Source organism: Triticum aestivum, chromosome 2D, assembly GCF_018294505.1.
Source record: "Triticum aestivum cultivar Chinese Spring chromosome 2D, IWGSC CS RefSeq v2.1, whole genome shotgun sequence".
In the NCBI taxonomy this organism is placed as follows: domain Eukaryota; kingdom Viridiplantae; phylum Streptophyta; class Magnoliopsida; order Poales; family Poaceae; genus Triticum; species Triticum aestivum.
This window is the reverse complement of record NC_057799.1, coordinates 597,566,420-597,593,774: the sequence shown is the minus strand read 5'-3', so window position 1 is coordinate 597,593,774 and position 27,355 is coordinate 597,566,420. Positions and strand designations below refer to the sequence as shown.

At 44.9% G+C, this 27,355-nt stretch overlaps 2 protein-coding genes across 2 annotated transcripts; one reads left to right on the top strand and one right to left on the bottom strand.

Annotated features, from left to right (window-relative positions):
• Positions 1-523: 523 nt before the first annotated feature.
• On the bottom strand, positions 524-6,354 carry LOC123050278 (probable periplasmic serine endoprotease DegP-like). Its single transcript, XM_044473100.1, has 10 exons — positions 5,609-6,354; positions 5,190-5,327; positions 4,962-5,113; positions 4,397-4,663; positions 4,138-4,265; positions 3,074-3,191; positions 2,902-2,994; positions 2,708-2,785; positions 1,465-1,561; positions 524-703 (listed from the first exon to the last, which is right to left on the bottom strand). The coding sequence occupies exons 1-10, from the start codon at positions 5,670-5,672 to the stop codon at positions 651-653; spliced, it is 1,188 nt and encodes a 395-aa protein (XP_044329035.1). The 5' UTR covers positions 5,673-6,354; the 3' UTR covers positions 524-650.
• Positions 6,355-9,572: 3,218 nt separating this feature from the next.
• LOC123050277 (BTB/POZ and MATH domain-containing protein 2) lies at positions 9,573-11,311 on the top strand. The gene is made up of 2 exons (XM_044473099.1): positions 9,573-10,761; positions 11,183-11,311. Exon 1 carries the CDS (start codon positions 9,615-9,617, stop codon positions 10,725-10,727), a length of 1,113 nt encoding a protein of 370 aa, XP_044329034.1. The 5' UTR covers positions 9,573-9,614; the 3' UTR covers positions 10,728-10,761; positions 11,183-11,311.
• Positions 11,312-27,355: the final 16,044 nt, after the last annotated feature.

The window sequence follows — 27,355 nt, the reverse complement described above, 5'->3', positions numbered from 1 at the left end:
CTTACGACCAGAAACGATTTTGCCTGTATAATTATATTTTTTTTAGCACTACTATACTTATAACCGTATTTGAGCGCTCGCCGGTCGCACACGACCTCATTTGGCCGAGCGTGTGTGCCAGGAGAGCATATCCCCGACGGTTTCTTGGTCGTGTGGGAAGGACCCCCCCCCCCCCCCCCATCGCAGTCACTCACTTGGCGACGGTTCCGAACGCCGTCACGGAAAGGGGTTAAAAACGTTTGTATAGCACCGACGCGTACCAGTGACACACTCAGGTATAGCCATGTGTTTCTAGATTATTTAGGTTTATGCATAGGAAAAAAGAGGATTTAAGTAAGTATTTCAGTTTTGTTACGAAGGGACATATTGGGGCATTTATTCACAATTTCATCTATGTTGAAAGGGTTTTCGTGGTCATTGGGTACAAATTATATTTTGACGAACATAGCTTGGTTTCACAAAGTTTGTATGTTTCAGGTTGGCGGTATGGATTTACTCAAGGGTGAGATCAACATAGGCTAACAAATGTCCACACAACACTCAGATTACGAGATTACAAGATTAGCTAACAAATGTCCTTTTAATCAAGTGCAACCTTACTCATCCCGAAAGCAGACAAGTACAATCGATATCTCTTCCCAAAACAAAGTTCAGCTATCACTAACTTCATCACCATTTGTCTCTGTATCTGAAGGGGTGCCTCCTGAGTAAAGAAAGTATCAGTTGGAGTCCTTAACCTTGCATGTGGAATATAAGAAACCTAGTATGAAGTTTCATGTACGAACCACGTCCAACTACAGATGCCAACCTACAAACATGTCCATTCACGAACCCAAGTAGTGAGTAAAACTAATCAGGCATGTTGGTCCTAAAACGTTAAACCATTCACGAACCCAAGTAGGATTTTCTATCATAGCTTGCCACAGAACTAGTTAAGATTTTCAACGGTGTAAAAGTTTCCAAAAATCCTGAAACAATACTGAAATAACACACCTATAATGCACATGCGAGCTGAATGCTTGTTTTTTTGCCTAGGACGCATAAATGCATATTTTCACTATCCCTCCGTTGGATCATCTTATTACATTAGAGAGATGGTCCACTATTTATTTCATATTTTTTGATAACTTTTAAGCCATTAAAAGCTTAGCGATCCTAAAGGAGTTATGTGGCAAGCTATATATATACCTAAATAGTACAAAAAAACTCGAGACATTTGGTCATGTCTGGCAAAAAAAATCATTCAGAACTTCTCAAATGGCAATTTAACTTCACATAACAATTTTTTGGGGCATCAAACATAAGTGTATTTTTGAATGATGTTGGATTGTTCGTTGTAGCAAACTCAGTGTATTTCGTTTGGGGATTTAGATGGACAAGGTGAGCTGTATGTAGTAGTAGTAATATGGTCTTCCTTTAGTTCACACCAAAGATTAGATCAGAGTTAAAAGGAATGATACATACCTTCCTCGATGATTTCCACATCATCAGACATAATTGTTGTCAACCGCATCCTATCGGGGTTACATTTCCTTCCTCTATTTCTATAGAATACATCAACCTATATAGTAAAATTAAATACTTGTTAGTGCCACTATTTAAAATTAACTGGAATGTGATTTGTAGCAATTGTACAATACCCACAAGGAAGATTTTAAATGAGGTCATTTCATCACAAAATTTTCAATGCGGATTTAAAGCATCTGTAGCAACTATGAAAGTTTTTAACAACAAAACCTCTACCATTACAACATGGAGTCACATATTTAGATTAGATATCATCACTATTGTTCACATTTAAAAGGTCATATATCGTTGTTGATGCACTTTGCAAACAAATGTATTTCTGAACGTACCCACAATCCCCCTCTAATTAGATATATGATACATTCATCAAAATGAGTGTTGCTTGAGCTTGAGAGAACACCGGTTTATGTGCACCAAAATAACAATTCATAAAATGAAAATTGGTCATTTTACAAGCCTTCATTTTCATCTTTTTTTCTCTCTTCGTCGCATCTTGTCTCTTCTCTTAGCCACTCTAGAATATGTTGTCAGGTCAACAAATTTAAAGGAGCACTAGATAGGCATATGCGGTGGCAGGGGAAACACATCACACCGTACGAGCAACTCAAACTACAATGGCCAATGATTTGGCAGCAACAAGGCCTCATTATCGAGATCAACCTCTACACCAGATTTTGCCAGCAACCCCTCACACCATCATTCTAGAAAGCTGATGTAAGAGCTATTGTGATGGCATTTCTGTGGAGAAGCACGGTGATCCCAGAGCAACAAGGACGGTGAGAAGACATCTTGGGTAGTAGAACAAATGGGACAATAAATTACATGACAAGACTTAATTGTTTAAAATAATAAGAGTGAATCCATCAATGCGAAAACATATATATGCAGAAACAAGTAAAGAGATATTCCAGTAAATGGACATGTGGATCCAGACACTTTCCAATGCCACTTAAGCCATAATGCGACATCAACAACACCCTCGAAGCAAACCAACCTTTGGATGGATCCGATGGATATTTGTATGGCACTTATAGACTTATAGTTGGGATATGTCAGTTATCTAGTTTTAGAGTCCAAGAGGAAACCTGACTCGCGCAATCTTTCAAGGGACAAATGGTCATTTGCCTAGATATAAAGATAAAAAGGAAAAAATGTAATAGTTAAACATGAGCAAACTTACCGGTATATCCACATTTGAACCAAGCCCATTTCCTCTGACTAAATTGTCCTCACATATGCGTAGCAACATAAGCTCCAGCTAAAAATAGTAATAAGTGGTAGATATAATATGTGTAGAGCTATACAAAATACATGAGATGAAATAATTTCTTTCCATGGTATTTATAGGGAAAGTGACAACTATGATGCGCCAACCTCAACTGTAGTGGAAACACATTCTCCATTCACCGATAAAATAATATCACCATTTCTCATATCAAGTTTCTCAACAACTGATCCTCTTGCCACCTACAATTCAATTTAGAATAAAACTAGATGCAGAAATGAGACATGGTTCCAAGAATAAGTATCTATAGAGAATAAATACCTCTTCGACAATAAGACCTCTCTCAGTATTACACTCGCGAGAGATCTTCTCAATATAAATGAGGTTTTGGAAGATAATGGGTGAAAACTTCATTCCAAGCTGAATCCGAGGGATGCATCTAGAAATAAGTATTTGTTAGATTTCATATAAGTAAGTACTCCCTCCGTCCCACAATGTAAGACGTTTTTGCACTTTTAGATAGAGTGGTTAAAAGTTACAAACAAAATTACATGCCTACCAAACTAGTCTAAAACACATAATATTAAATAAGGCAAAAAAAATTCAAGTGGCATCTATGTTTTTATAAAAGATTTCATTCTAAACCTTGAACTTATAAATTGGAAATGCTATCCCTCAATTTCTATAGCCAATTCAGATGTTATTTTGCATCGGTTTTGACAAAATAGGTGATGGCATGACACAATTTCATCCTAGCTTGCTTTTGGCAGCTAACACAGTAAGGTCCCTTCACTCTCAATCTTTAAAACCTTGGTGACCTCAAACGAATTTTTGTGCGACATGGAGATTCATCCCTTTGCCTGCCTCGTTGTTGGCAAGCCGCCATCTGAGATATACATTAAGACCAAGTCCACATGGACGCCACACAGAAGAACAACTGCCAATGAGCGCCATGTTGGACCAAATCCACCTTCGATTGGGCTTAGGGTCTAGAATGTCTGGTTTGAATAGTTCAGTTGAGATTGATCTTTGCATTGTTGCATTACATTGGAACAAATCATACTTTATTGATGCTTGCCATGATTCCAAAAAGGGTCATTTTTAGCAACAACAAAAATGTCGTACCCCTGTCCCAGTGAAATAGCAAGCCAACCATACAAAAGATGAAAAGCCGCTACACAAAACCCTTCTACGGTATACCAACTCATATCTCAACTGTTTCCCATCTCACATAAACACCTGACAAGTTCAAGTGGTTGTCATTTCAGGGGTCAAATAGATTCCTTAAAAATGTATTGCAATGGAACGACGCCATAAAACAGTAGAAGAAATCCCTTCAAAAAGGATTGAGAATCATTATAAAAAATGAATGAATGGAAACTTACCCATGTACCCTCCAGAGATGCAAGCACTTGAGCAAGACTGAAGAGGGTATGAAACCCATGTTTGCAGAAAGACTTGCCATTCCCATAACATTGCCATTTTCATCTATGACTGGCCCTCCAAGTGTGCACTACAACATTTGTGTGGTCAATATCAAAATGCAAGATTCGTACTATTAACCTAGAATCTATGAAGGCATGCAACTTAAAATGAAAAAAAAAACATGCATAATTTGATCTCACGACAGAATATTATGTATACCTCACGGACTACAGCTTCGATGTGTATGTGATGGTGATATTCATATATGGTTAGGCCTTCATACTGGACTCTGCCATTGCTTAGTTGTATATTGAAGTTTTCATCTCTCCCGAGAACATAGAGAAGTTGCGCCAAGTTAACTTCATTTCCAAAGTGAGCCAGCTCGGCAGGTCGACCCATAGTTACACGAATCAGAGCAAAACCATAGTGCTTATGGTAATACAATAATTGGGCCTTGATTCTATCATCCGCCAACTGAATATAGACCTGGAAGGGCAGTTGCAAAAGATATAGCATTATGTCTTCTTGAGAAAGTTGTTTTATTTTTATTTCTCAATGTGGCCTACTAAATACACAACTAAAAGTCTACAGAAGTAGAGGCATTCATCTGATCTAGACAGACTGAACAAGTGATATATTAGGCATGGAATACTTATCACACAAAAATATACTGCAAGATAAGAGTTTCATTTCACAAACTAGAACCATTCAACTATTAACTCATTTCACAACAATTAATACAAATGAATTGCTCTCCTAAAAAAGCTTGGTATGCATAAAAAACCTCTGCGTCAGGTGCATACTTATGTTCGCCTGACCACTCATTCAAGGAATCCTCACAACAGATAAGATGTGTGGATGTCAAAACCACCGCATCTTTACTATTCTCATCCCATTCGATCAGGAAGCCAGAACACTGTCTCAACAACTTATTATCTGCATTTGCACTTCCACATGCGTTAGCAAATATCAGACATGTTTAGAAAAAGAAAACAAGAGCGTGTGACGTTACCAATATATGATGAAAGAAATACAACAGACTTTGCTGCTTTGAGGATGATCTTAGTTGCATGTGCACGGACAGGAAGAAACTCCTTGTGATCAAGGCCTAAAGATTGAAGCCTCCTGTGTGGAAGCTTCATTTGGGAATCTGCATAGACAGGACATAGAAAAACCATTGTAAAAGACAGAAGTTTGCTGGCCAATTATGTTGGGGCTTGTGTCACCTCAAACACAATACACAAGTTTTACTCATCCATCCATATATTGTATCCATTTTTGTTTGGTTTCTTGGTCGTAGGTTACTACCTACATGCATATCAATTTAGCCTTGCGTATTCTTTTGTCGGTTCTTAGACAATGCACAAATATCGGTTAAGTGTTGCCTATCACATAAGTTCCAGAAAATAAGGATCGGAAGGGAACACATACCTAATTTATTGAAGTACTTTTCTCTTCCCCTCTGTTGCCGGGCCGTCGCTGAAAAGTTCTTCATGGATTTCTTGATGAAGCACAAGATAGCGAGAATCTAAACTTGCACGCGTTAGCAGCCCAGCAGGCTTTCACAGTACTTGGTGAAAGGACAATGAACAGAAGTTGCAATAAGTGTACACGAAGTAGATGTAACCCAACGAACACTTCGTATCAAGCCATATATACTCCTATAAGTCGCAAAAAAAAAGCCATATATACTCCTATGCAAGAAACCAAGGCAGTGGAATCTGCGCAAGATTAGATCAAAAAGGGGTTAATCTTCTCTAGCAGCCCTCGTCCATCGTGTTCTAACTCCCCCCGAGACACGGCTGTGCCCTCCTCGCCTTTTAATAGCGCACGGTCGCACAGCTGGAGGTGCAGCCGGACTGGATTCCAATGGAGTCACCGGCCGATCCCGTGTCATCCAAATCGAATCTATACCAAACTCATACGCGACCTTTCCTCTATAATTAACTAGGACTCTTTCTAACAGCAAAGCTAATTAACTAGGCAAAACCTATACGTCAGGACTCGTACCGAAATTTCTGGGATTTTCTGGCGTGTATACACGGTGTTCCCGAAAAGCGTGGAGTGTGCATACGCACGCTGCCGGATGAGGACGTGCGGGCGCCGCTGTGCCCACTGTCGCCCCCGATTAAGTCCAGTCCAGCTCGTGGCATCGGCCTTCGCGCAAGTCTTATGGGCTAGCATCGACAAGGCCCATCAAGGAAAATTGGACCAGCCCAGTCGGGGCGTACCCGCTTTTTCCTCCGATGCGATGCGCTCCTGCAGCATTTCTTTTCGATATTTGTTTGATTTTTCTTTTTTGGATTTCCCTTCGCTATTCTGGTTTGGTTTATCTTTTTTTTTATTTGTTAAAATTTTGGTTTTTATTATAGGTTTAGTTGATATTTTGTAAAATTTCTTTTGGCTTTGTTTTTTCTTGCAATTTTCCCTTTCCGCTTTTAGAATATGTTTCTACAGAATAAAATTGCTATGGTGAAACTTTTCTCATACAAAGTAAATATTATTCAATGTATGTTGGCACATTTTTAGTATATGGTAAAATGTCTTTGCTATACACTAAATACTTGTAAACATAGTCTGAATATTTTTTATATATCTAACAACGTAAAAAGTCCAACAGCTGGTTTACTGGAGAAAACCAACTGGAAAACCGAAGAGAAAAACCAATAATATATATCACCGTCTAAGGTACCAACATCGCCAAAGTGGGCTAGACCACTGCATTCGTCTAATGTCGTCTATTTTTCACACTAAAGAGGTCTCACTACGACAACTAACGCTCCTTCGTGCAGGGCACCCAACGACTGGGCCGGCCCATTTGTAGACCGCACAGTGAAAAATCCCAAAACAACCTCCTGGTTGTCAGTGCATGTGGCTAGGTACTAAGCTTATGAGGTTTGGTGGCTGATAGGCAGCGCGAATCGTTAAGAACAATCAAAAGTGAAAGATCTGAGACATTTTTTGAAACTTCAAAATTAAACTTTTATATTGGAACAAAGTGCATATTTTTTGAAACACAAACCATTTTCAGAATTGTGAATAATTTTTTAACAAATCAGATAGTTTTGAAAAATAAAATAGTTTTCTAAATGTCTCAAACACTTTTTTGAAAACTTGAACATTTTTTAATATTTGATCAATTTAAGAAAAATATAGGGATATTTTTTCAAATTTTGAAACACGAACATTTCTTTTTGAAACGGGAACATTTCTTAATCTTTGAATTTTTTTGGAAAACGCGAACATTGTTTCAATTATTGACCATAATTTGAGTCAAGAATTTTTTTTAAGACAACAACAAAAATTGAAAAACATAAATTATTTTTGGATATGTGAATAACAATCGAAAGCATGAATAATTTTGAAATTCGAACACAATTTGAATACAAAAACATTTTTCCAAATTTGGGAACATTTTCTAAATTTCTGATTGTGAAAATAGGAACATTTTCTGAAATGTTCAAACAAAACTTAAAATCTGAATAAGTTTTGAAGATTTAGAATTATTTTTGAAAAGTTGAAATAAAATAAAACTCTGTTGTTTCAGACCACAAACAAATATTTGAAATTCGGAACATCTTTTAAGAAAAAGGAACATTTTTTTAAGATTTGAAAATGCCTCTATACACACACCTTCATGTTCAGGGAATTTGCTTCCTCATGCGCAGGGCAAGTGTCGGCGAGTAATCGGCGGCGGCCAATGGGTCGGCTAACAAGGGAGCGTACAGCAACGAGAGCACCGACAATGAGAGTATGCATGGAGCATCATGAGCTAGGCACAAAAAAAAACTTGTAGAATTTGAACCGCGGAGCGTAGAACAACATAATTTGGACTGCGGATAGGCTTGAGTAACATCATGGGCAATTACTGCAACGAGCCCTCGGACCAGCACCGTGGCAGCAAACACGCCGGCGTATAGAAGATGTTTACAACGACGTGAGCACGGCGGCGAGGTGGAGGAGGCTGTTGGTGATGGGATGGGACCGCGGGCAACGATGCCATTGGAGTGCATGCATGATGCATGCGGCCAACAACGCAGGCTCAGATCATGCTATCGATGTGGCTGTGCCATGAGGACGTTATTAGCTATAGAACACAGGCACCGTATAGCACGCATGCTCTTGGCCCACATGGCGGACGGAGGTGAAGGCCAGGGTTCTCGTTGGAGACGATGGCGCAGGACAACAGCTGGAACTGGACTGCTTACCGGGAGAGGACAAATTTTGTGTTTTGACCCTTTTCACCTACTCGAGATCTGACTCTAGTTTGAAATTTTTTCAAGATCTGACCTTTTTGCTATCGACAGGGTCCATGGCGGTAGGGTATAACAGCCTACCGCCAAGGTCCCTGGCAGTAGGGTTGCATGCCCTACCGCAAAATCCCCCTAAGTATTGAACATAGTGTGTGCTCGTGTCTACCGCCGAGCACCTCGACGATTGGGTTGTACAGGCTACCGCCAGTCTGTTTGGCGGTAGGGATGTTTCCTACCGCCAAGGTCCCTGGGGGTAGGCTGTTACACCCTACCGCCATGAACCTTGGCGGTAGCAAAAAGGTCAGATCTTGAATTTTTTTTAACTAGGATCATATCTCGAATAAGTTTAAAAAAGGATCAAAACACAAAAATTTGCCACCGGGCGAGTGCAGGATCGGCGGCGACCTTACCGTTTCGTACTTGCATGATGCACCAGCACCATGCACGGTCGGCGTCGCCGTGCCCGTGATCGTAGAGGGATCAGTCACGTAAACACTTTTTTTAGGGAGATTCACGTAAAGAATTTAATTAAAAAATAATAATTCCCGTAAAGACTTGATGCACACACAAAAAAGTAAAGACTTTGTTTTGAGGGAAAAAAGTAAAGACTTGATGCATGTGATATACTAAGCTTTTAATAAATTTTTATTTTTTCTCATTTTTTATTTAATTAAACTGGAAAAACAGCTACATACACGGCGGTTGCATGCACGACTCCTGATTTATACGTAGGAAACCAACCGAACTCATGCAAGCGAAGTTTTTTTTTTAGCATCGGTACAGACACAAGCGCTCATATATACGCGCATACACTCACCCCTATGAACGCACACACGTACACCCTACCCCTATGAGCACCTCCAGAGACTGAGCCGGCATATCATCTTGAGATTTATGAAGTCACCATAGGCGCCTCGTCGTCGACGGGAACGTCTCCTCCCACTGAAAACACATCGCCGGAAATCCTGAAATAAATCCAGGAATAATGCAAGCGAAGTTGTAACGTGATTATCCCTAAAAAAAAGTTGTAACGTAATTATTGCGTAGTACGGGTTAGAGACCCGCCCGAATTAGATTAATCACCTGGGCCCTCTTATATACTCAACCCTTAGTTAACAACCTCCTAATCTAATCTGATCAAAACCTCAACAGCCTTTTCTAAACCCTAGACAGATCCGTTCGACATGGGCGTCGGCCCTTCCGTCGCCGACGGCGGCGACACCACGGCGGTGACGGGGTCCATCAGCGAGGTGCCCAAGGTGTCCGGCACCCACGAGTTCACGATCCGCGAGTACAGCCGCACCAAGGGCATGGGCGTGGGCAAGTCGATCCTGTCGCAGTACTTCTCCGTCGACGGCCGCCGCTGGTACATCCGCTTCTACCCGGACGGCTACAGCACGGCCGACGGCGCGTGGGTCGCCTTCTACGCGCAGACGCTCTACAAGCCGCAGTTCCGCCCCGTGCGCGCCGAGTTCACCTTCCAGCTCCTCGGCCCCAACGGCGACGTCCGCCACACGCGCCGCTCAGATCGCGCCTGCAAGTACGACACCTTCTGCAACAGCTGGGGCATCCGCCGCTACATCACCCGGGAGCAGCTCGAGAGCGCGGCGCTCGGCGCCATCCACGCCGACTCCATCACCGTGCGCTGCACCGTCACGATCCACCTGGCGCGGAGGAGGAGCCTCGCGATCAACCGCCCGGGCCTCGTCCAGATGCCGCCGCCGCCGCCGTCCAACCACGGGGAGAACGCCCTCAGGTTCCTCGCCGGCGGGAAGGCCCCCTTCGACGTGCGCTTCGACGTGGACGGCGAGATCTTCGAGGCGCACCGGATGGTGGTGGCCGCGCAGTCGGCGTGGTTCGAGAGCCTCCTCTACGGCCACGGCCGCGAGGCGGGCAAGGACGTCCTCGAGGTCGGCGGCGGCATTGTCACCGCGGAGGCGTTCCGGGGCGTGCTCCACTTCATCTACACCGACGAGCTGCCCCCCGAGGCCGCCAAGGGGAGGGGGTCGTACGACCTGACGCTGCGGCTGTTCGAGGCGGCCGACTACTACCTCATCGAGAGGCTGAAGCTGATGTGCGCGTGCAGGCTGGGCGACTTCATCAAGGACTCCACCGTGGACGAGCTCATGGAGATCGCGGAGGACTACTCGTGCAAGGACCTCGGGCAGGCGTGCCGGAACTTCGCGGCGCGCAGGGGCCTGAGTTTGGCAGCGATAAAGAGGAGATTATTGTCCAGCGGCGCTGCTCCGGCGACGAGGAGGATCATGGACGTGCCGGCTCCGTCGACGAGCGGCTGAGTGAAATTTTCTTGTGCATGCATGCATGCATGTGGTACGTATACTTAGTAGGGTAATCTGTCGGACTACATATATTATAGCGTGGGTTGTATAATGCTGATCGCGATATAGCTTTGTTTTCTGTTCGAAGGTCGAATTTTGTAGTTAATTAGGTTATTGGTGTGCTGAATTTCTGTTTATACTCCATACTCCATAGTATATTAAGCAAGGGTCCAGTTTATGATAGTTGCCTCGGTCGTCGTGTCATCGTCGTGAGAAAGAATTTGATACCTGTGTAGTTAGGCTATTGGTCATGTCTACAATTTGATTGCCTTGAGTTTGCACTTTACACTACGCGTGATATGTAAGAATTTGCTTTCACGTTGTTCTTGGTTTTCGTTGTTCTTTTCGCTGGGTTATGAACTTGCTCTATTGTTCTTTTCAAAACCTGTCCTTATTTGTCGCTTAATCTACAGAGATTACAAAGGAAACACAGAGATGGAAAAAGCGACAGAGATTACAAATCAAACACCGAGAAGAAAAACATGACCAAGAAATTAGGGGTCTAAGGGAGGGTTTGCGTCAGTTTTAAGTTATAGGGTATCTGAGGTTGATCATCGGGTATTGAGACAATGCATGGTGCTCAGCCCAATTGTTGTGAAATAACTAATCGCTGAAGTAACTGACGGACCTCTGGGCATACGTGTACCAGCATTGGCGTCACACATCAAATTAAATCGTATCCTGTGTTTTTCCTTTTGACACACATTGCACTGAAATCAGCACTATCTTAGAAGAAAATAATGAAGAAGGCATGCAATTCAAACATGATAATGGTACCCCTGTTTTCCTGAACATAGCAAAAACAGGGCGTTCGACAGCAATTTGTACACCGTCAAGCTGACCATTCAGTCAGAGCTTGTTCAGATCGGTGTTTTTCGCGCCTCTGGCGCTGGTAATCTGCTTCCCGGCGAAGAGGTGGATCGTGCCATGTACTTGTGTGCTGGGGGGATAAGATTGGTTGCTAATAAGTTGGAGCTTCGTCTGAAAATATCTACAAACACAGTCGATTTTGATGCTAGAGCTAGTACAAAGTCAAGACACTTATTTTAAAATGGAGGAAGTATATTTGAACCTCTAAGACCACAGCTTTCTTGATTCCGCTACCGTCAAGTTGGCGGCACAACGGCCGGATAAGGCCATCCCACTAAACCCTATCGGGTCGACACCATTAACCAAATCTCTGACCTTATATTACCTTAACCTGAAACATCGAATTCAGCTTGTTTGGTTGATCGCCATGAGTACCCATGACAACAATTCTTTTTCATATTCTTTGTTTTGGTTGGGCCGTGAGCTTGCTCTCTTTTCTATCAAAAAACCATCACACTGTTTATGTTGTCAATGCTTATCGGTTATCAAGGCATCTCCAACCCCGACCCTCAAATCGCCCGCATCCGTCTGGACCGTGTGGTCTAGACGTGTTGTGTCATCCAACGCGTGTCTGTATCGGTCCGCTCAATAGTCCGGACGTATTTTCTCTCGCAAGCCAGAGACAAGCTAGGGGGCCTTTGCGGGCGTATGGACATCAACCACGCCCGCTTGTGATCACCCTGGCCCACCCAAAACCCTCCTCCCTTGCCCGCGCGCGTTCCCGCCCGGCGCCAGCTGCCCACATTCCGGCCCAAAGCTGACGCAACCTCTCACTGACTCCGGCATTGAAGCGACACGCTGGCCAAGGTCGCCGCCCGCTGCACTCCTTGCTGAACACGCCTCCTCGTCGCATTCAAACCCGCGCCTGCGCCGAGAAACCTACTCCGGTCAGACGTTCGTTCACGAGCGGGTCGACATTAAACACAACGTCAGGTAAGCTCCTCCCGTCAGCCGGTATTTAAACGATGCCAGACGCCGGGCAAGAATTGCACAATAACTCCGCTTCCCATCTTATATTTGCACCATTTTCTCTACACCGTCCATGGCATCCAGCGAACAGGAAGAGCAGTTGTCCGGCATAAAAGCCGGCTGGGTGGCCCGCCGGATACGAGCCAGGCAACTAGCTGCTTCACCTCCCTTGCTTAGCCCGACAGAGCAAGTTGCCACTCCAAGTCGGCGTGGTTCAGCAACTCGCCGCTCCAAGCCAGCTCGCGGAGGAGTTGCGAGTTGCTCCAGGCAGGCAGGCAGGGGAGCACGGCGGAATGGGCATCGTGGCTGCCATGAACGAGGCCCGACGTCGTGCCATCCGCCATCAATGTTGGTGGAACCGTGTCCGGTCGGCGGAGAAAGAAGCCGGCTATGCGGAGATCGACGAGTCGGTGGCCAGCACGTCCGCGTCGATCGACAACATCGAGGCAAAGTAGAACCTGGGAAGCCGCCGCCGCTTGGGTCCCAGGAAGGCCACCGCCGGCGCGCCGCCGACGTGCATAGCCGGTGACTTGCCCGGTTCAACATAAACCATCGTCGACCTCCGCCTCGGCTTTAGGGAAGCGAAGGAGCCCTCTTGCACCCCCTTTGCCACTCCGATGAGCAGCGCAACCAGACATAGGGAAGATATGGGGGAAGAGTATACCTCCGGTGCTCCCGGCAGTCCGATGAGCGGGTTGTCAGACATGGGGAAGACAAAAGGATACAACGCGGCCGGCCGTAGACTAGTGTAGTGTATATGTGTCATGGGAATGGAGCTCCGCGCAGCCGGACGTGCACATATTTTTACCCTTTTTAGTTAAATTATGTCCAAAATGTAAATGTTTTCGTCCTCTTTGTATGAAATTCGCTGTGTTTGCATGAATTTCATCCGGTTTGTTGAAAAACTGTTTGAAATGTATGCGGACATCTTTGGATGGCTGACTTTCACATCAATGTCCGTGGACGGATGCCGGAGCAAATTTTTGGGTCACAGTTGAAGATGCCCTTAGAGATAGGGGGTTCTCTCACAAGTGGATCATCGGGGGTAAAGAAAACATTTGTGTGGCTGAGTCCAATTATTGTACTCCCTCGGTTCACAAGTATAAGATGTTTTAACTTTTCTGTGAATCAAATGTATATAAACATGTTTTGATGTATTTGTTCACTCATTTTATTTCATATGTAGTCTATATTAAAATATCTAAAACATCTTATATTTGTGAACGAAGGGAGTATAATTCAGCTATTTATCAGCTACTTGAAAATAAGATTTGGATAAGTCAATTCCTCGTGAAAGCCGCGACGTGTAGGCTGAGACGGGGGTGATGCACTAGCTTATGTGTCTCCCGTGAGGTCGAGTCAAGACCTCGCTGGAGATAGAGATGATGCAGCTGCCCATGGCATCACTAGCATACACCACGGCCGCCGGCGAAGCATGTGGAGTGGACGATGCAGAGAAGACATTGTGTATGTTGTGAGGTAGAAGATGAACAACCCACCGCCAATCGGCCTGCAACACGACGTGTTATTGTGGCCCACACTACCGCTTCTCCTTAACCTTATCTCTTTAAACAGCTTATCATCTAATTGTTGGACGCGTCTAGCGGGTGGCCGACTGCCCACTAGTGTGATGGAGCGGCCGGCCTGAAAAGGTAAGTACCTGTGCCCCGCGGTTCCGCGCTTCAGAAAAGGAAAGTGAGCACCAACCCGCGCGATCGAGCGGCTGCTCGCGGTACGCGCAAACAGAACGAGAAGAAAAGTCCTCCCCCACGTGGCCAGCTGTACCTACCCAGCCCTCCCACGCCCGCTCGCCCCCACGCCACCACGGTTCCTTCTTCCTCTCCACAAAAGAAGGGATCCAAGGCCCTTCTTCCTCCTCCTACATAGCAGCCATTGCAGCCCCAAAGTAGAAGAAGAACTTGCTTCAGAAAAGATCTAAGGGCAGGGTGGTCAGATCCATACCAGGCAGCAACATCAGGGCAGGTAATTTCCCTCCCTCTGCCCCTCTTCACTCCCCCCCCTTCTTCTACTGCATATGTCAACCCTCTGTAGAAGCTGCTTCCCCCCTTCCTCCATGGATCTAGCAGAAATCCATGGAGAAGCTGCTTCAAAAAGAGGTGGACCTGGCAAATAACCCCTCCAATAACACCACCCTCCCCCCATGAGTGTCATATCTGCAACTGAAAATAAGTACCATGAATTGCTGTGCAACTAATCATGGATAGAGGCCTACGGTTTCCTGGTTTGTGCAACTAAACACAAGTCATTAGGTTTAGTTGCACACCAAACATGGTTTGAGACCAACTTTACTGAACATTTTTCTAACATGCATGCCAGCCAAGTTTCCCCCACCTAGATGTGTTAAAGAAACCAACTAAAGCAAGTTCAGTGGCCAACTGAAACATGGTTCTAGCCAAAAACCTAAACATGCATTGTAGCCAACGGAAAATGCATAAGTGTGCAACTGAACATGCATCCCAACCAATTGAACCTGTATTCTGTCAACTCAGCATGCATGCTAGGCAAAACTAAACATGTATCCTGAACATGTATTTTGAGTGAACACTATAGAAAAGCTGGAGTATATGTGCAATAAAAACATGTATCCTGGCCAACTGAACATGCATGCTGGCCAACTGAATATGCATCCTCGCCAAATAGAACATCTATTATAGCCAACTGAACATGCATGCTGGCCAACTGAAAAAATGCATCCTGGCCAACTGAGACATCTATTCTAGCCAAAACCAAAAATTTGTAGTACGACAGCAAAAACACAAGAAACTTTTGTACATAGCAAACGAAACCACAAACCAAATATTAAAGTAGTCACGCATATAATCTTGTCCCACACATATATTCTGGTGCCAAACCTACTGCAAAGCTATAGTGTAAGAAATATGTTCAATATACTAGAAGTAGAAACAGAAACAGTGATGGAAACATATATCTATAATCTGTCATCCAATTCTTCTTTCTTCTTTCACCTGGATTTCACCGTCTCAATTGTGGCATCAAATTATGTCCAAATTATGTGCAGAAAAATCTAGATCAGCTGCTTGCCAACAGAAAACCTGCACATCATTGGAACAAACAGAGGGAAAAGTCAGAGAAACTCTGTACCAAAAAAAGTCATGTTCTTGCCAACTATTTACTGCAAACTGTGCAACTAACATAACAAGGTTGTGCAAACAAAAAATGCATACCTGTTATAAATAAAAGATTCTGCTATAGAGATGTTGCTTTTTGAACTAAGATTGTCATAAAATGGTGTGCAACTACCTATTTACTAAGTTTTTAGGTTGTTTCAAACACTCTTTGATGATTAAAACTTGACATCACTTCCTTGTTTTGTATATGCAGTGCTTGTGTGGCAGCAGCCTGAAAAGGGAAAAAATGCTTGATCTCAATGTGTTGCCTCCTGATCTCAATGAGCTTCCTCGTGATATGGATCAGCAACAACCCAGCATACCGCAAGGGGATTTGACAGAAAATTGGCGCTCTGTTTACTACACGTAGACAAGTCGTGGGCCTAACCCTATGGGCCATGACAATGTGGCAGGGCAGTCATCAACCCGTGGTGTCCCTGTAGTGGTGTCTTTGCAGTCAGAGAGTCATACTCTTGATGACACGGGCACCGCGGCAAATGTTCCTGGTCCAACCAGGACTGAGCTCGGTGCTGGCGCTGTTGACGGTGCTGTGCAAGGAGAAGAAGGAGAAGATGAGGCTGGTTCTCAGCCAATGGAACCATATGTTGGCATGAGGTTTGACACCCTTCAAATTGCTAAGGATCACTACAACAGCTACGCCTTACGGATGGGTTTCTCTGTCAAGATGAACACCTCTAGGCGGACAGGCAATGTATTGGTAAAACAGCAGTTTTGCTGCAACAAGTATAAGAAGCCAAAAGCTGATGATGGTGGAGCTGAGGCTCCTCCTATCCTGGACCCTATACCAGATCCAAGACCTGTTGACACTGATGAGGAAATGGAAGATGAACCTCCAATCTTTGCTGAAGAGGAGGCTGGTGCTAGTAAGAAAAAGAAGAAACGAAAATGCGAGACAATAAAGCAGACTCAATGCAAAGCGAAAATGTTGGTGAAGCTAATGGATGGGCGATGGGAGGTGATGCATTTTGTTCGTGACCACAATCATCCGCTGGTGAACAAACCTTCATTGTCCAAATACTTGAGATCCCACCAAGGCATCTCTCCTGATGAAAAGGAGTTTTTGCGCATCTTGTATAACTGCAACTTGACTACAGGTGTGTTTCTATATCCCTTACAGAATTAAGTTTCCCTCTAGGCAGTCCAGTGTGCAACTGTTATGTTACTGGTGTGCAACTAAAATGACTTAACTGTGCAACTAGATTACCTTCACCGTGCAACTACATAATGTTCCTGTGCAGCTAGATCACCTTCACTGTGCGCCTACATAATGTCCTGTGTGCAAAATAAAAGTGTTTTTTAAAAGGGGCAGCTGGTTGTCAATTTCCTGTAACTATCTTCTGTGCCAACTCATATCGTGTTATTGTGCAGCTGGATATGTGCATTCGTACGACTAATAAAATGTATATTGTTTCTTTTTGTATTATGCAGGACGTATGATGCATTTAATGGCAGAGTTCTATGGATCTGAGATGATGGTGCCATTCGGACCAAAGGCAATAACAAATCTGTGTACAAGTTTCCGTAGAGATGACACAAAGGAGGGTGATCTGATTGAGACAATTGCGCACTTCAAGGATATACAAAAAACCGATCCAGACTTCTTCTATAAGGTGAAATATGATGAAGAGGACAGAGTTGTCAACATATTTTGGGTGGATGGCTTAGCTCGAAAAGCTTATGCGGAGGCGTACCACGATTGCATATCGTTTGACACCACCTACATGACCAACATGTACAATATGTCGTTCGCGCCCTTCATAGGAATAAACCGACATGGCCAATCTTTCATGCTGGGTTGCGCGTTTGTGAGGCAGGAGTTGGCATCGAGCTTTGATTGGGTCTTTGGAGCATTCCTAGAGGCTATGATGGCAAACCTCCTGACAACTTCATCACCGATCAGGATGGTGCAATGATGCAGTCAATACAGAGCATCTTTCCAACCACCGTGCACCGCTGTTGTCGATGGCACATCATGAAAAAGGCTCAGGAAAAAGTTGGTTGGCTGTTGTGCCGGAATCCAGGACTCTCTGATGATTTCAACAAGTGTGTTGACTTCAGCTTCACTATAGACGAGTTTGTGCAGAATTGGGCTGGGTTAATGATGAAGTACGAGGCTATGACACACACGCACTTTGAGAAGTTGTATGAATACAGGTCAACTTGGGTGTCGTGCTACTTCAAACACAGGTTCTTCCCCTTCCTACAGTCTACGCAGCGTAGTGAGGGGTTCAACGTCGTCCTAAAAAGATATGTGAACCCACACAACTCAATGCTGAACTTCATCAAGCAATATGAAAAAATCCAGAACCACATCCTTGCCAAGGAAGGCTGCAATGATTACAGGACAGAACACCTTGAGATTGAGCTGTGGTCCAACTTCCCAATAGAGAAGCAAGCTTACAAAACCTATACTAGGGACCTTTACCGCAAGTTCAGAGAAGAGTTTGAGCTGATTGGACGTTATAATGCATTCCAAGTTGGTGCTGATATATTTGAGCTCAGACCAAACCAGGAATTTGTTGCCAAATATGGTTCTCGAAACTACTTGGTGCAGGCAAGGGTGGAGGAGGGTTCATATTTGTGTGAGTGCTGTAAAATGGACAAGGACGGCATCCTCTGTTGCCACATCCTCAAGGTGTTCACCCATATTGGAGTTGATGTCATACAGGAAAGGTACCTGCTAAGACGGTGGACACCTACTGCTGTACCTAGTGCGCCAGGGACTGGTTATGAGCAATCGGATGAAATGCCTCCTCAATCAAAGAAGCAGATAAGGAAGAGGAACATGATATACGATTTTCAGAAACTAGCAAAGTTTGCGAGTGGTTCTGATCCAGCACAAGCTATTGTATACAAGCATATGCGCACAGCACGTGCCGAGATCAGCCACCTGAACAAGTCCAAGAAAAAGAAAAAACCGACTGCTGCCACGGGGCCATCAAATGATGGCAACCCTCGAGGACCTCCTCCACCTCCAGGCAGCAATCAGGGGGCTCATCATCCAGGTAATTACCTGCCCCAACTTCTGATCTAACTAGGTGTGTAACTTCAGTTGCACACATCATTGTGCCCAGTTGCACACATCATGGTGGCCAGTTGCACAGAACAGGCTGCCTAGTTGCGCACACTGTGTTAGTTCAAGCATCAAGATAACACAACTAACTTGTTTTCCCTGATCTGGATATAGGTGATGTCAACCCTCAAGGACCTCCTCCACCTCATGCCTGTACACAGCATCCTCCGCCACCTCCTCCCTCGCGTGCTCCTCCTAATGGCCCTACAGGCAGCACTCAGGGGGCTCATCGTTCAGGTAATTACCTGCCCCAACTCCCCATCAAACTAGGTCTGTAACTCCAGTTGCACACATCATGGTGCTCAGTTGCACAGAACAGGCTACCTAGTTGCGCACGCTGTGTTAGTTCGAGCATCAAAGATAACACAACTAACTTGTTTGTCCTGTTCTGGCTATAGGTGATGCCAACCCTCAAAGACCTCCTCCCCCGCCTGGCCCAACTAGCAGTGCCATGCGTGCTACTCCCAATGGACCTACAGGCAGGACTCAGGGGGCTCATCACCCAGGTAAATACCTTCCCCGACTCCCAACAAAACTAGGGTGTGTGACTTCAGTTGCACATATCATAGTGCCCAATTGCACAGAACATGCTGCCTAGTTGCGTACGATGTGTTAGTTTGAGGATCGAGCTAAAAATCTAACTTGTTTTTCCTGTTCTGCCCATAGGCGATTACAATCCAAGTACCATGACGGGCCGTGCTACTACAGGTGTTTTTTCAACTTAACTTGCACATAGCAACCAGTTAGTTGCACAGCATGGGCTGTGTGGTTGCAGAGAACATCAGTGTTGGTTGCACAAGAAAAAAACTACACTTTTTATATGATTATTACACAGGTGATCGTGATGGTCCTACTGCCCCGTTGGAGGCTGCATCCCCTGCACAAGCTTCTGATGATTTTGTGCCCAGGGATCCTCCAAGGTCTACTACAAAGGGTAGGGCAAAGAGTCGACGGTACAAATCGGCGCTGGAGCTACACCCAAAGAAGAAAAACAAATGCAGGCAGTGCCAATCTACAGAGCACACTGCTGGTGTGTGTCCACTCAGGCTACTGTGATTCTGTTTCATCGTTTGTAACTTTGGGACAAATAAGGAAAAGAATGATGTTTTTTAGCAATGTTGGGACCAAGTGGACACATTCAGCATCTATGATTTCTCTTTATCTAATTTATGCTCCTTGAATTAGTTCATGCACTGTGTAAAAAAGGTTGCTATTTGTGTCTTTGTTGGCAACTGGTTAAATATTTAGTTGTTGAACAATTGTATGTCCAGTGCTCCTAATGTATCAACAAAAGTGGTGATATTGAGTTGCAAACAGAATTACTACTAGTGTGCAACTACAAAATCTGCTTAAAAATTGTGCAAACCAGCAACTTCCTCCATGGAGCAGAGAAAGAAAAAGAGTACTGACCTAGTCCTTGTCGTATCTCAGCAACTTCCTCCATGGGGCGGTGTTGTGCACGCTGGTGACCCAATCATATGCCAGCTTCTTCCTGGTGTTGAGTACTTCCTTGGGTTCGTAGTTGGGCAGTTGGCTACCGTTCCATTCGGTGGCGTTAAGCAGTGCGAACAGCCCACACTCATTACTGCGATGGGCAAAAAATAAAATTTGTCACATAAAATTAAAACCAATAAAGATAATGCACTCTGTGCAACTGCTTATGTTCTACTATGCAACTGCTTATGTTCTACTGTGCAACTGCTTATGTGCCAGCGTGTAACTACTTATGTGCCACACTGCAACTGGCTAGATAATCCATTAGAAACTCATAAAAATGATAAACAGATTGCAGACTAGTACTGTGTCTTAAAAAACTAAAGATTGCACATGTAGAAAAATTTAAAAACTACAAAATGATGGTAAGAAATTGAGAACAATGCCATGCTTATTGTCTTACTTGCCGAGCTGCTTCGGTACGTCAATGTCAATAATCTGGAAGTGCTCGATGCTGAACTTTGGGTAATGCTTCCTCCATAGCTGGCGTACTGCCCCCGCGATGGTAGAGGCAATGGTCATCAGCTCAATGTTGTCCAGCGTCCTGTTTGAGTCAAGAACTTCGAAGCGTTCGTCCCTCAAGTTGACATTGAAGACCCAATAATGCCTCCCTCCCTCCTTATCGGTTACATCAGCGCACTCGAGCACTGGCAGCATGACCTGCAAGCGTGAATGATTTCAGACACAGATACAGGCTGTAGCTAAGAAAAACAGTAAAAGACTTGGTCAAGTTAAAAACAGGTTGCAACAAGTATGTGCCAACTAACAGATGTGTCATGTGCAACTGAACATGCTGTGGGTGCCAACTAAAAGAGATGGATCATGTGGGCACAGCACTCACCAAGTCTTTCTTGTTGAGATGGTTCTTGTAATCAAACTTCTTGCTTATCTCATTCACGTTGTGGATCCCTTGCTGTAAATTCATCTGCAGAGATTATAAAGCATGCCTCAAACTCCTTAGTAGATGAAAGGCCTCCCTCAATTGGTCAACAAAAAAGTGCTACAGAACAAAGATGAGGGTAAAGAAGGTTTTGGAAAAACTTACAGAAAACCTCAGTGGCATAACAACCTTCTTTGACCCTTCTGGTAAGTTATCCATGATGTGTAAGATTCCAGTCTCAATAACAATTTTTGACAGCCATTGAACCGGCTTCATCGAATCAACTAACTCCTTTAAAGAAATGTAGAAAGCACCAAACCTGATTATCTCAGGGCTGAATTTTTTTTTGAAAGCAATAAAAAGACAAGTTAGCTCGAAGGGTCACAGCAGCAAAAAAAATGTGCATGAAATTGAAAACAGAACAGTGTGCAACTAAAAGCCCTGTTCTGTGCAACATGCTATGCTTTTTGTGCAACTAAGTGGCTGGTCCTGTGCAACTGAAAAAGATATGTATGTAGGCTGTGGGGAGTTAGTTTACCTGGTAGCTTCATCATTTGCTCCTTCATGATGCCTGACCCAATACAAGAGGGCAGCATAAAGCTTGTCCACTGCCTCATTGGAGCTGAAAGTCTTCTTGTTATTGTAGTCAATGAATGGAGACCTTTGAGATGCTATGGGCCTTATTACCCTCCTCTGTCTTCGTGCAATAGGTGGTCCCGAAGAACTGATCGTGCCAACTTCTGGTTCTACGCATATCGGGGTGTGGCAATTCTCTGGTGATCCAACATCTAGCTCTTGAGCTATTGCCTTGCCAGCATCAGCAGCAGCGCATCCTTCATTCACAGCTGCTGGGTCCAACTCACACTCGTCAATACAAAATCACACCGGCTTCCACTGTTTCTGCTGCTGGAGCAGGTGCTGGAGCATCACCATCTATGTCGAGGTCAAAAGATGGTGCATCGTAGAACCCGTCACCATGATAAGACTTTGATCTTCGTATGGGTTCAAGGACCAGGGCATCTCCTTGCAGCACAAACACGGGTGCATCGTTCACTGACTTGGTTCGCAATAGTGTTGTAGTTGGCGGCCTTGGAGGCTTGCACCTACTTATAATGTTGAACACCTCCTCTTGTGTTAATGGTTGCTGAAAGTCAGCTCTTGGTGATGCAGGCTTGCTTGGCTACTGTGTGCTAGCTCTTGGGGATGGCACTTCGGTAGTAGGATCACCTCCTGTTGTGTTTGGCATTGAAGCATCTCTATGAGTAGGCACCTTGGGGCTTGCAGTTGCAGTGGTGCCTTCCTGAGCAGCTGTGGTGGTTTTGACTGTGACCACGCTGCTAACTGACACATCAGTTGGCACACTGGTATCTGTAGTTGGCATCTTTCCAGTCTGAGTTGGCAGCAACCTAGCGGAACTTGGCACCCATGCATCAATGGCTGCGGCACGCAGTTCTCTCTCGTCTCTGAACCCCAAACCTTTTGTGACATGTTCCCCCTTTGTGCCCCTGGCAAACTTGACAATCTTTTGCTGCTTAGGTGGTTTTGGTGGGACTGTTGAAAGGGGAGTCTTCCCCTTGATCTGTTGAACTCCTGTGATGGTGGTTGGCTCTCTGCTCACTACAGTTGGCATATCAGTTTGAAGCACAGCTTCCTTGACCATATTTACTTCAGCATCTGCACTCACCATCTTCTCCTTGGTTTGAGGCAACTGCAGATTCTTCTTCATTGAAACTGCTTTACGCTTCTGGACCACGTGAGGGTTTGCCATGGATGCTCCCTTGCTCTTGCTGGAGCTTAGGTCTGGAAGCTGCTTCAAATATTCCTTGTATTTTTCCTTTGAATGAACCCAGTCAAGACCCTTTCCTGCTTCCTCCATGTCAATTTGATTCTTTTCAGCATCACTTGATAAGAAGAGGCTCTTGTCAATGGCAAAGTTGACCTTCTCACACATATTCTGGTCGCTAAAATCTGGCACGGGAAAGGTGGTTGGCAAAGCTGGCTTCAAGTTGCAGAGCTTGAACATATCAATGCTGCCCTGAGACTATGCTTCGTCATTTTTCTTTGACTTCGGCAAATCCTTGTCTTTCCAGCAAGTTTTGTCAATCAACATCTGTAGTGTGCTCCTGCTACTCAATGAATTGCTGCTGCTGGCAGGTGTGGCAGAAGTGCTAGTCCTCCTGGATGTGTTGCCGCCTGTACCACCAGAACCAGGGGCGTTGTCATCATCATCATCATCGCTGCTGTCGCTGCCTCCATTGGATCCCCCTTTATCATCACCATAATCATCCTCGTCTTCTTCATCGTCGTCTTCTTCCCTCTCACTGCCATCAACTGCTGCGCATTTGTCTTCTCCCCTCTCACTGCCATCAACTGCTGCACCTTTGTCCCCGTCCCCCTCTTTGGCCTCACCTTCTTCTTCCTCCTCCTCTGCCTCACTATCTTCTTCCTTGTCCTCCTCCTCTCCTTTGTCCTCTTCTTCTTTGTCCTCCTCCTCCTCCTCCTCCTCTTCCTCCTCCTCCTCCTTTGCATCTTCTTCATTGTCATCCTCCTCCTTGTCCTCCTCCTCTGATTCATCCGCATCTGTGTCCTCGTCATCGTCAACGTCTATCGCTGCTTCCATTTCCTCATCTTCTTCTGACTCATCCTCAACAAACTCTTCTTCTTGTATAGTTGACCCCCGTCTCTTTCTTTTTGGAGCACAGCGTGACGGCGCGGTTCGCATTGATGGCTGCTGTACGTAAGGATCAATATCCGGTTCCTCGTCATCGATCTTGGCAACTGCTTCAATGAAGGTGCCAACCTGTTCAGTTACAGCCTTGCACAAGTCATTGACCACTTTCGCAATCTTTGCCTTTTTCTGCATCAACACAAAAAAAAGATTCAGTTAGAAAAAAATAAAAAGTAAAATGTCTGTAACTGACCATGATGTGATAAGCAAAAACCGACTAAGACACACTTTCTGCCCAACTAAAAACATGATTCTAGCCAACTACACATGCACTGTGGCACAAACTAAAAACATGCATTCTGCCAACTTGATGTCAATGGTTGCAAACGAACACTTTGACTGTCCAAAGAACATGTGCAACTACAGAAGCTTATATGTGCAACTGAACATACATCCCAACCAACTGAATCCTGTATTCTCGCAACTACAAACGTTATACATGTGCAACTGAACATACATCCCAGCCAAAAGAAAATGTTGGTAAGTGGTACAAATTTCTGTATGCAAAACACTAACCTACGGATTGTAGGTTATTGGTAACTTGGATGCCACGAATGCTTCAGCTTGCAAAATTCCACCAAACAGTGGTGTCTGCTCCGTGCCTCTATACTCCTCTTTAAGCTGATGTAAAAAAAAGAGAAAAAGAAAAGAAAAAGGTTATCAAAATAGATTTTTGTGTTGAACGAAACCAAACATTATAACCTGTGCAACTACAACAAGATACTGGGGTAGACAATTCAACTATACATATATGCAACTAAACAAAGACACAAAAACTGTGCAACCCACATGGCACCTAAAAAAAGTTTCTACCAACTGATTCCACACATCTGTGCAACAAGATTAGTAAAACTGTGTAACTTAAAAAAGATGGTGTGTGTAAGGGCATATTTATCCCTAAGGTGTTTTGGTGATTGATGACAATGCTTTTGCGGACTAATCATGTGCCTTGAGTTTCTCAGACGTTTCATCGCTAGGCACAAGACGGTTTGGTGCCCCTCGAAGACTATTGAAGACGGCGTTCTTTTTACGTTTCTTTTCGGTGGAATTGAGTCGTAGGAAAGCCGTACTATCAAGAGGGGGTCCGCTTCGGAAAGGTTTGGGTGGAATCATCACGTGCACGTTTTCTTCCTTGTCTCCACCTTCCCCCCTGCGCTTTGGAGCATCCTCCGTTTATCCTCTATGCATTATGTCTTGGTTGCTGATATTGGGCTTGCGGTAGTACTGCTCCCTGGAGCGGTAGTACCGCAGGCACCTGCGGTAGTACCGGACCTCGGCGCGGTAGTACCGCAGGAGCCCACAGTAGTACCGCTCCTCTGGAGCTGTAGTACCGTGGCCCCCAGGCCAAGTGCCGCTGCATTGCGGCAGTAGGGGCGGATGTAATTTTTTACATCCGCGCCTCCGCGGTAGTACCGCACCTTGTGTGCGGTAGTACCGCGCGCGGCCTGGCTCAGCCGCCACGCGGTAGTACCGCTCCTCCAGCTGTAGTACCGTGTCGGATTTTTGCATCGTTTGATTTTCAGCGGAAGTAGGCACGGATGTATTTTTATTCATCCGCGTCTTTCCCAGGCTAGGCCATTCCTGCCTTGCGGTAGTACCGCAAGGGGGAGCGGTAGTACCGCTCCTGCGGAAGTACTGCTCTCAGCCTCTGTGCTTCAGGCTTGACCTAGTTCCTGCCATAGCAGTGGTAGTACCGCGGTAGTACCGTGTGGCTGTGCGGTAGTACCGCTTGTCAGGGGCGGTAGTACCGCGAGTCGCGGGCTGGTTAGGTGGATAACGGTTGGATTTAGTTCTCGACTATAAAAGGGGTGTCTTCTTCCTCTAGTTGACCACCTCTTCCAACCCTAAGCTCCATTGTTGCTCCAAGCTCCATTTTCGCCCGATCTCACTCCCTAGCCAATCAAACTTGTTGATTTGCTCGGGAATGGTTGAGAAGGCCCCGATCTACACTTCCACCAAGAGAAATTTGATTCCCCCCACTAATCCCTTGCGGATCTTGTTACTATTGGGTGTTTGAGCACCCTAGATGGTTGAGGTCACCGCGGAGCCATAGTCCATTGTGGTGAAGCTTCGTGGTGTCGTTGGGAGCCTCCAATTAAGTTGTGGAGATTGCCCCAACCTTGTTTGTAAAGGTTCGGTCGCCGCCTCCAAGGGCACCAATAGTGGAATCACGGCATCTCACATTGTGTGAGGGCGTGAGGAGAATACGGTGGCCCTAGTGGCTTCTTGGGGAGCATTGTGCCTCCACACCGCTCCAACGGAGACGTACTTCCCCTCAAAGGGAAGGAACTTCGGTAACACATCCTCGTCTTCACTGGCTCCACTCTTGGTTATCTCGTGCCTTTACTTGTACAAGCTTATTTGTGCTATATCTCTTGCTTGCTTGTGTGCTTATTGTAGTTGCATCATATAGGTTGCTCACCTAGTTGCATATCTAGACAACCTACTTTGATGCAAAGTTTAAATTGGTAAAGAAAAGCTAAAAATTGTTAGTTGCCTATTCACCCCCCCCCTCTGGTCAACTATATCGATCCTTTCAATTGGTATCAGAGCCAGGTTTCTTTATTAAGGACTTTACCGTCGAAGAGTATGGCTGACGTCGTAGACGGTGTGGAGGAGCACTCCGGTGCGAATCCGGTCTCATCTACGGGAGATGGGGGAACCGCGGTCTCTCGTGAGGAATTCAATGTGGCGTTGGACACATTGAAAACCTCCATGACGACCGAGGTCGAAAGCATGTTTAATAAATTCTTAGAAGGGCTTAAACTTTCCACCGCACCGTTGAAAGTGGGTGATCCTGCTAACAAGGTGACGGATGCTACCTCCGACAAGGGGGAAGCTACTAGCGAGAAGCTCCTTCTTCTAGTGGTAAAAATGGCACCGGCATCTTTGTCCATGTGGAACCTCCACTTGTCTATGGTGGACCGCTTCCTTCCACTCATTTGAATCATGCCGGCCCGGCCCCTAAGATTGAGAAGAATGTAGAATTTGATTCTTGGGTCTATCGTTTTAAGCGTCATTTAAATCATGTGAACACTAACCTTAGGAGAATCATTGAAGAAGGTTTCTATCCGCATGACCGAAGTAACTTCACTCCTAGAGAAGCCGTGGATAATCAATTCAATGAAAATGCTCTCTTCATCATCCAAGAAGCAATCCCACCCGAAGATCTTCCTCATCTCCGGCCCTACACCATGGCCTGTGACACCTGAATAATTAAGCTATAGTAATCCCCTACTAATGCTGCCATGTCACCATCATTACTGTTGCTAATCTCACTCGAGTCAAAGCCGGTTCAAATTCAAATTTAAATCGAAGTAAACATTTAAAGTTTTCAAAGTCAAAACTAAAAAGTACAAGTTGTGGCAAATAAGTCCTAAGTAATAATGGTGGAAAACCAAC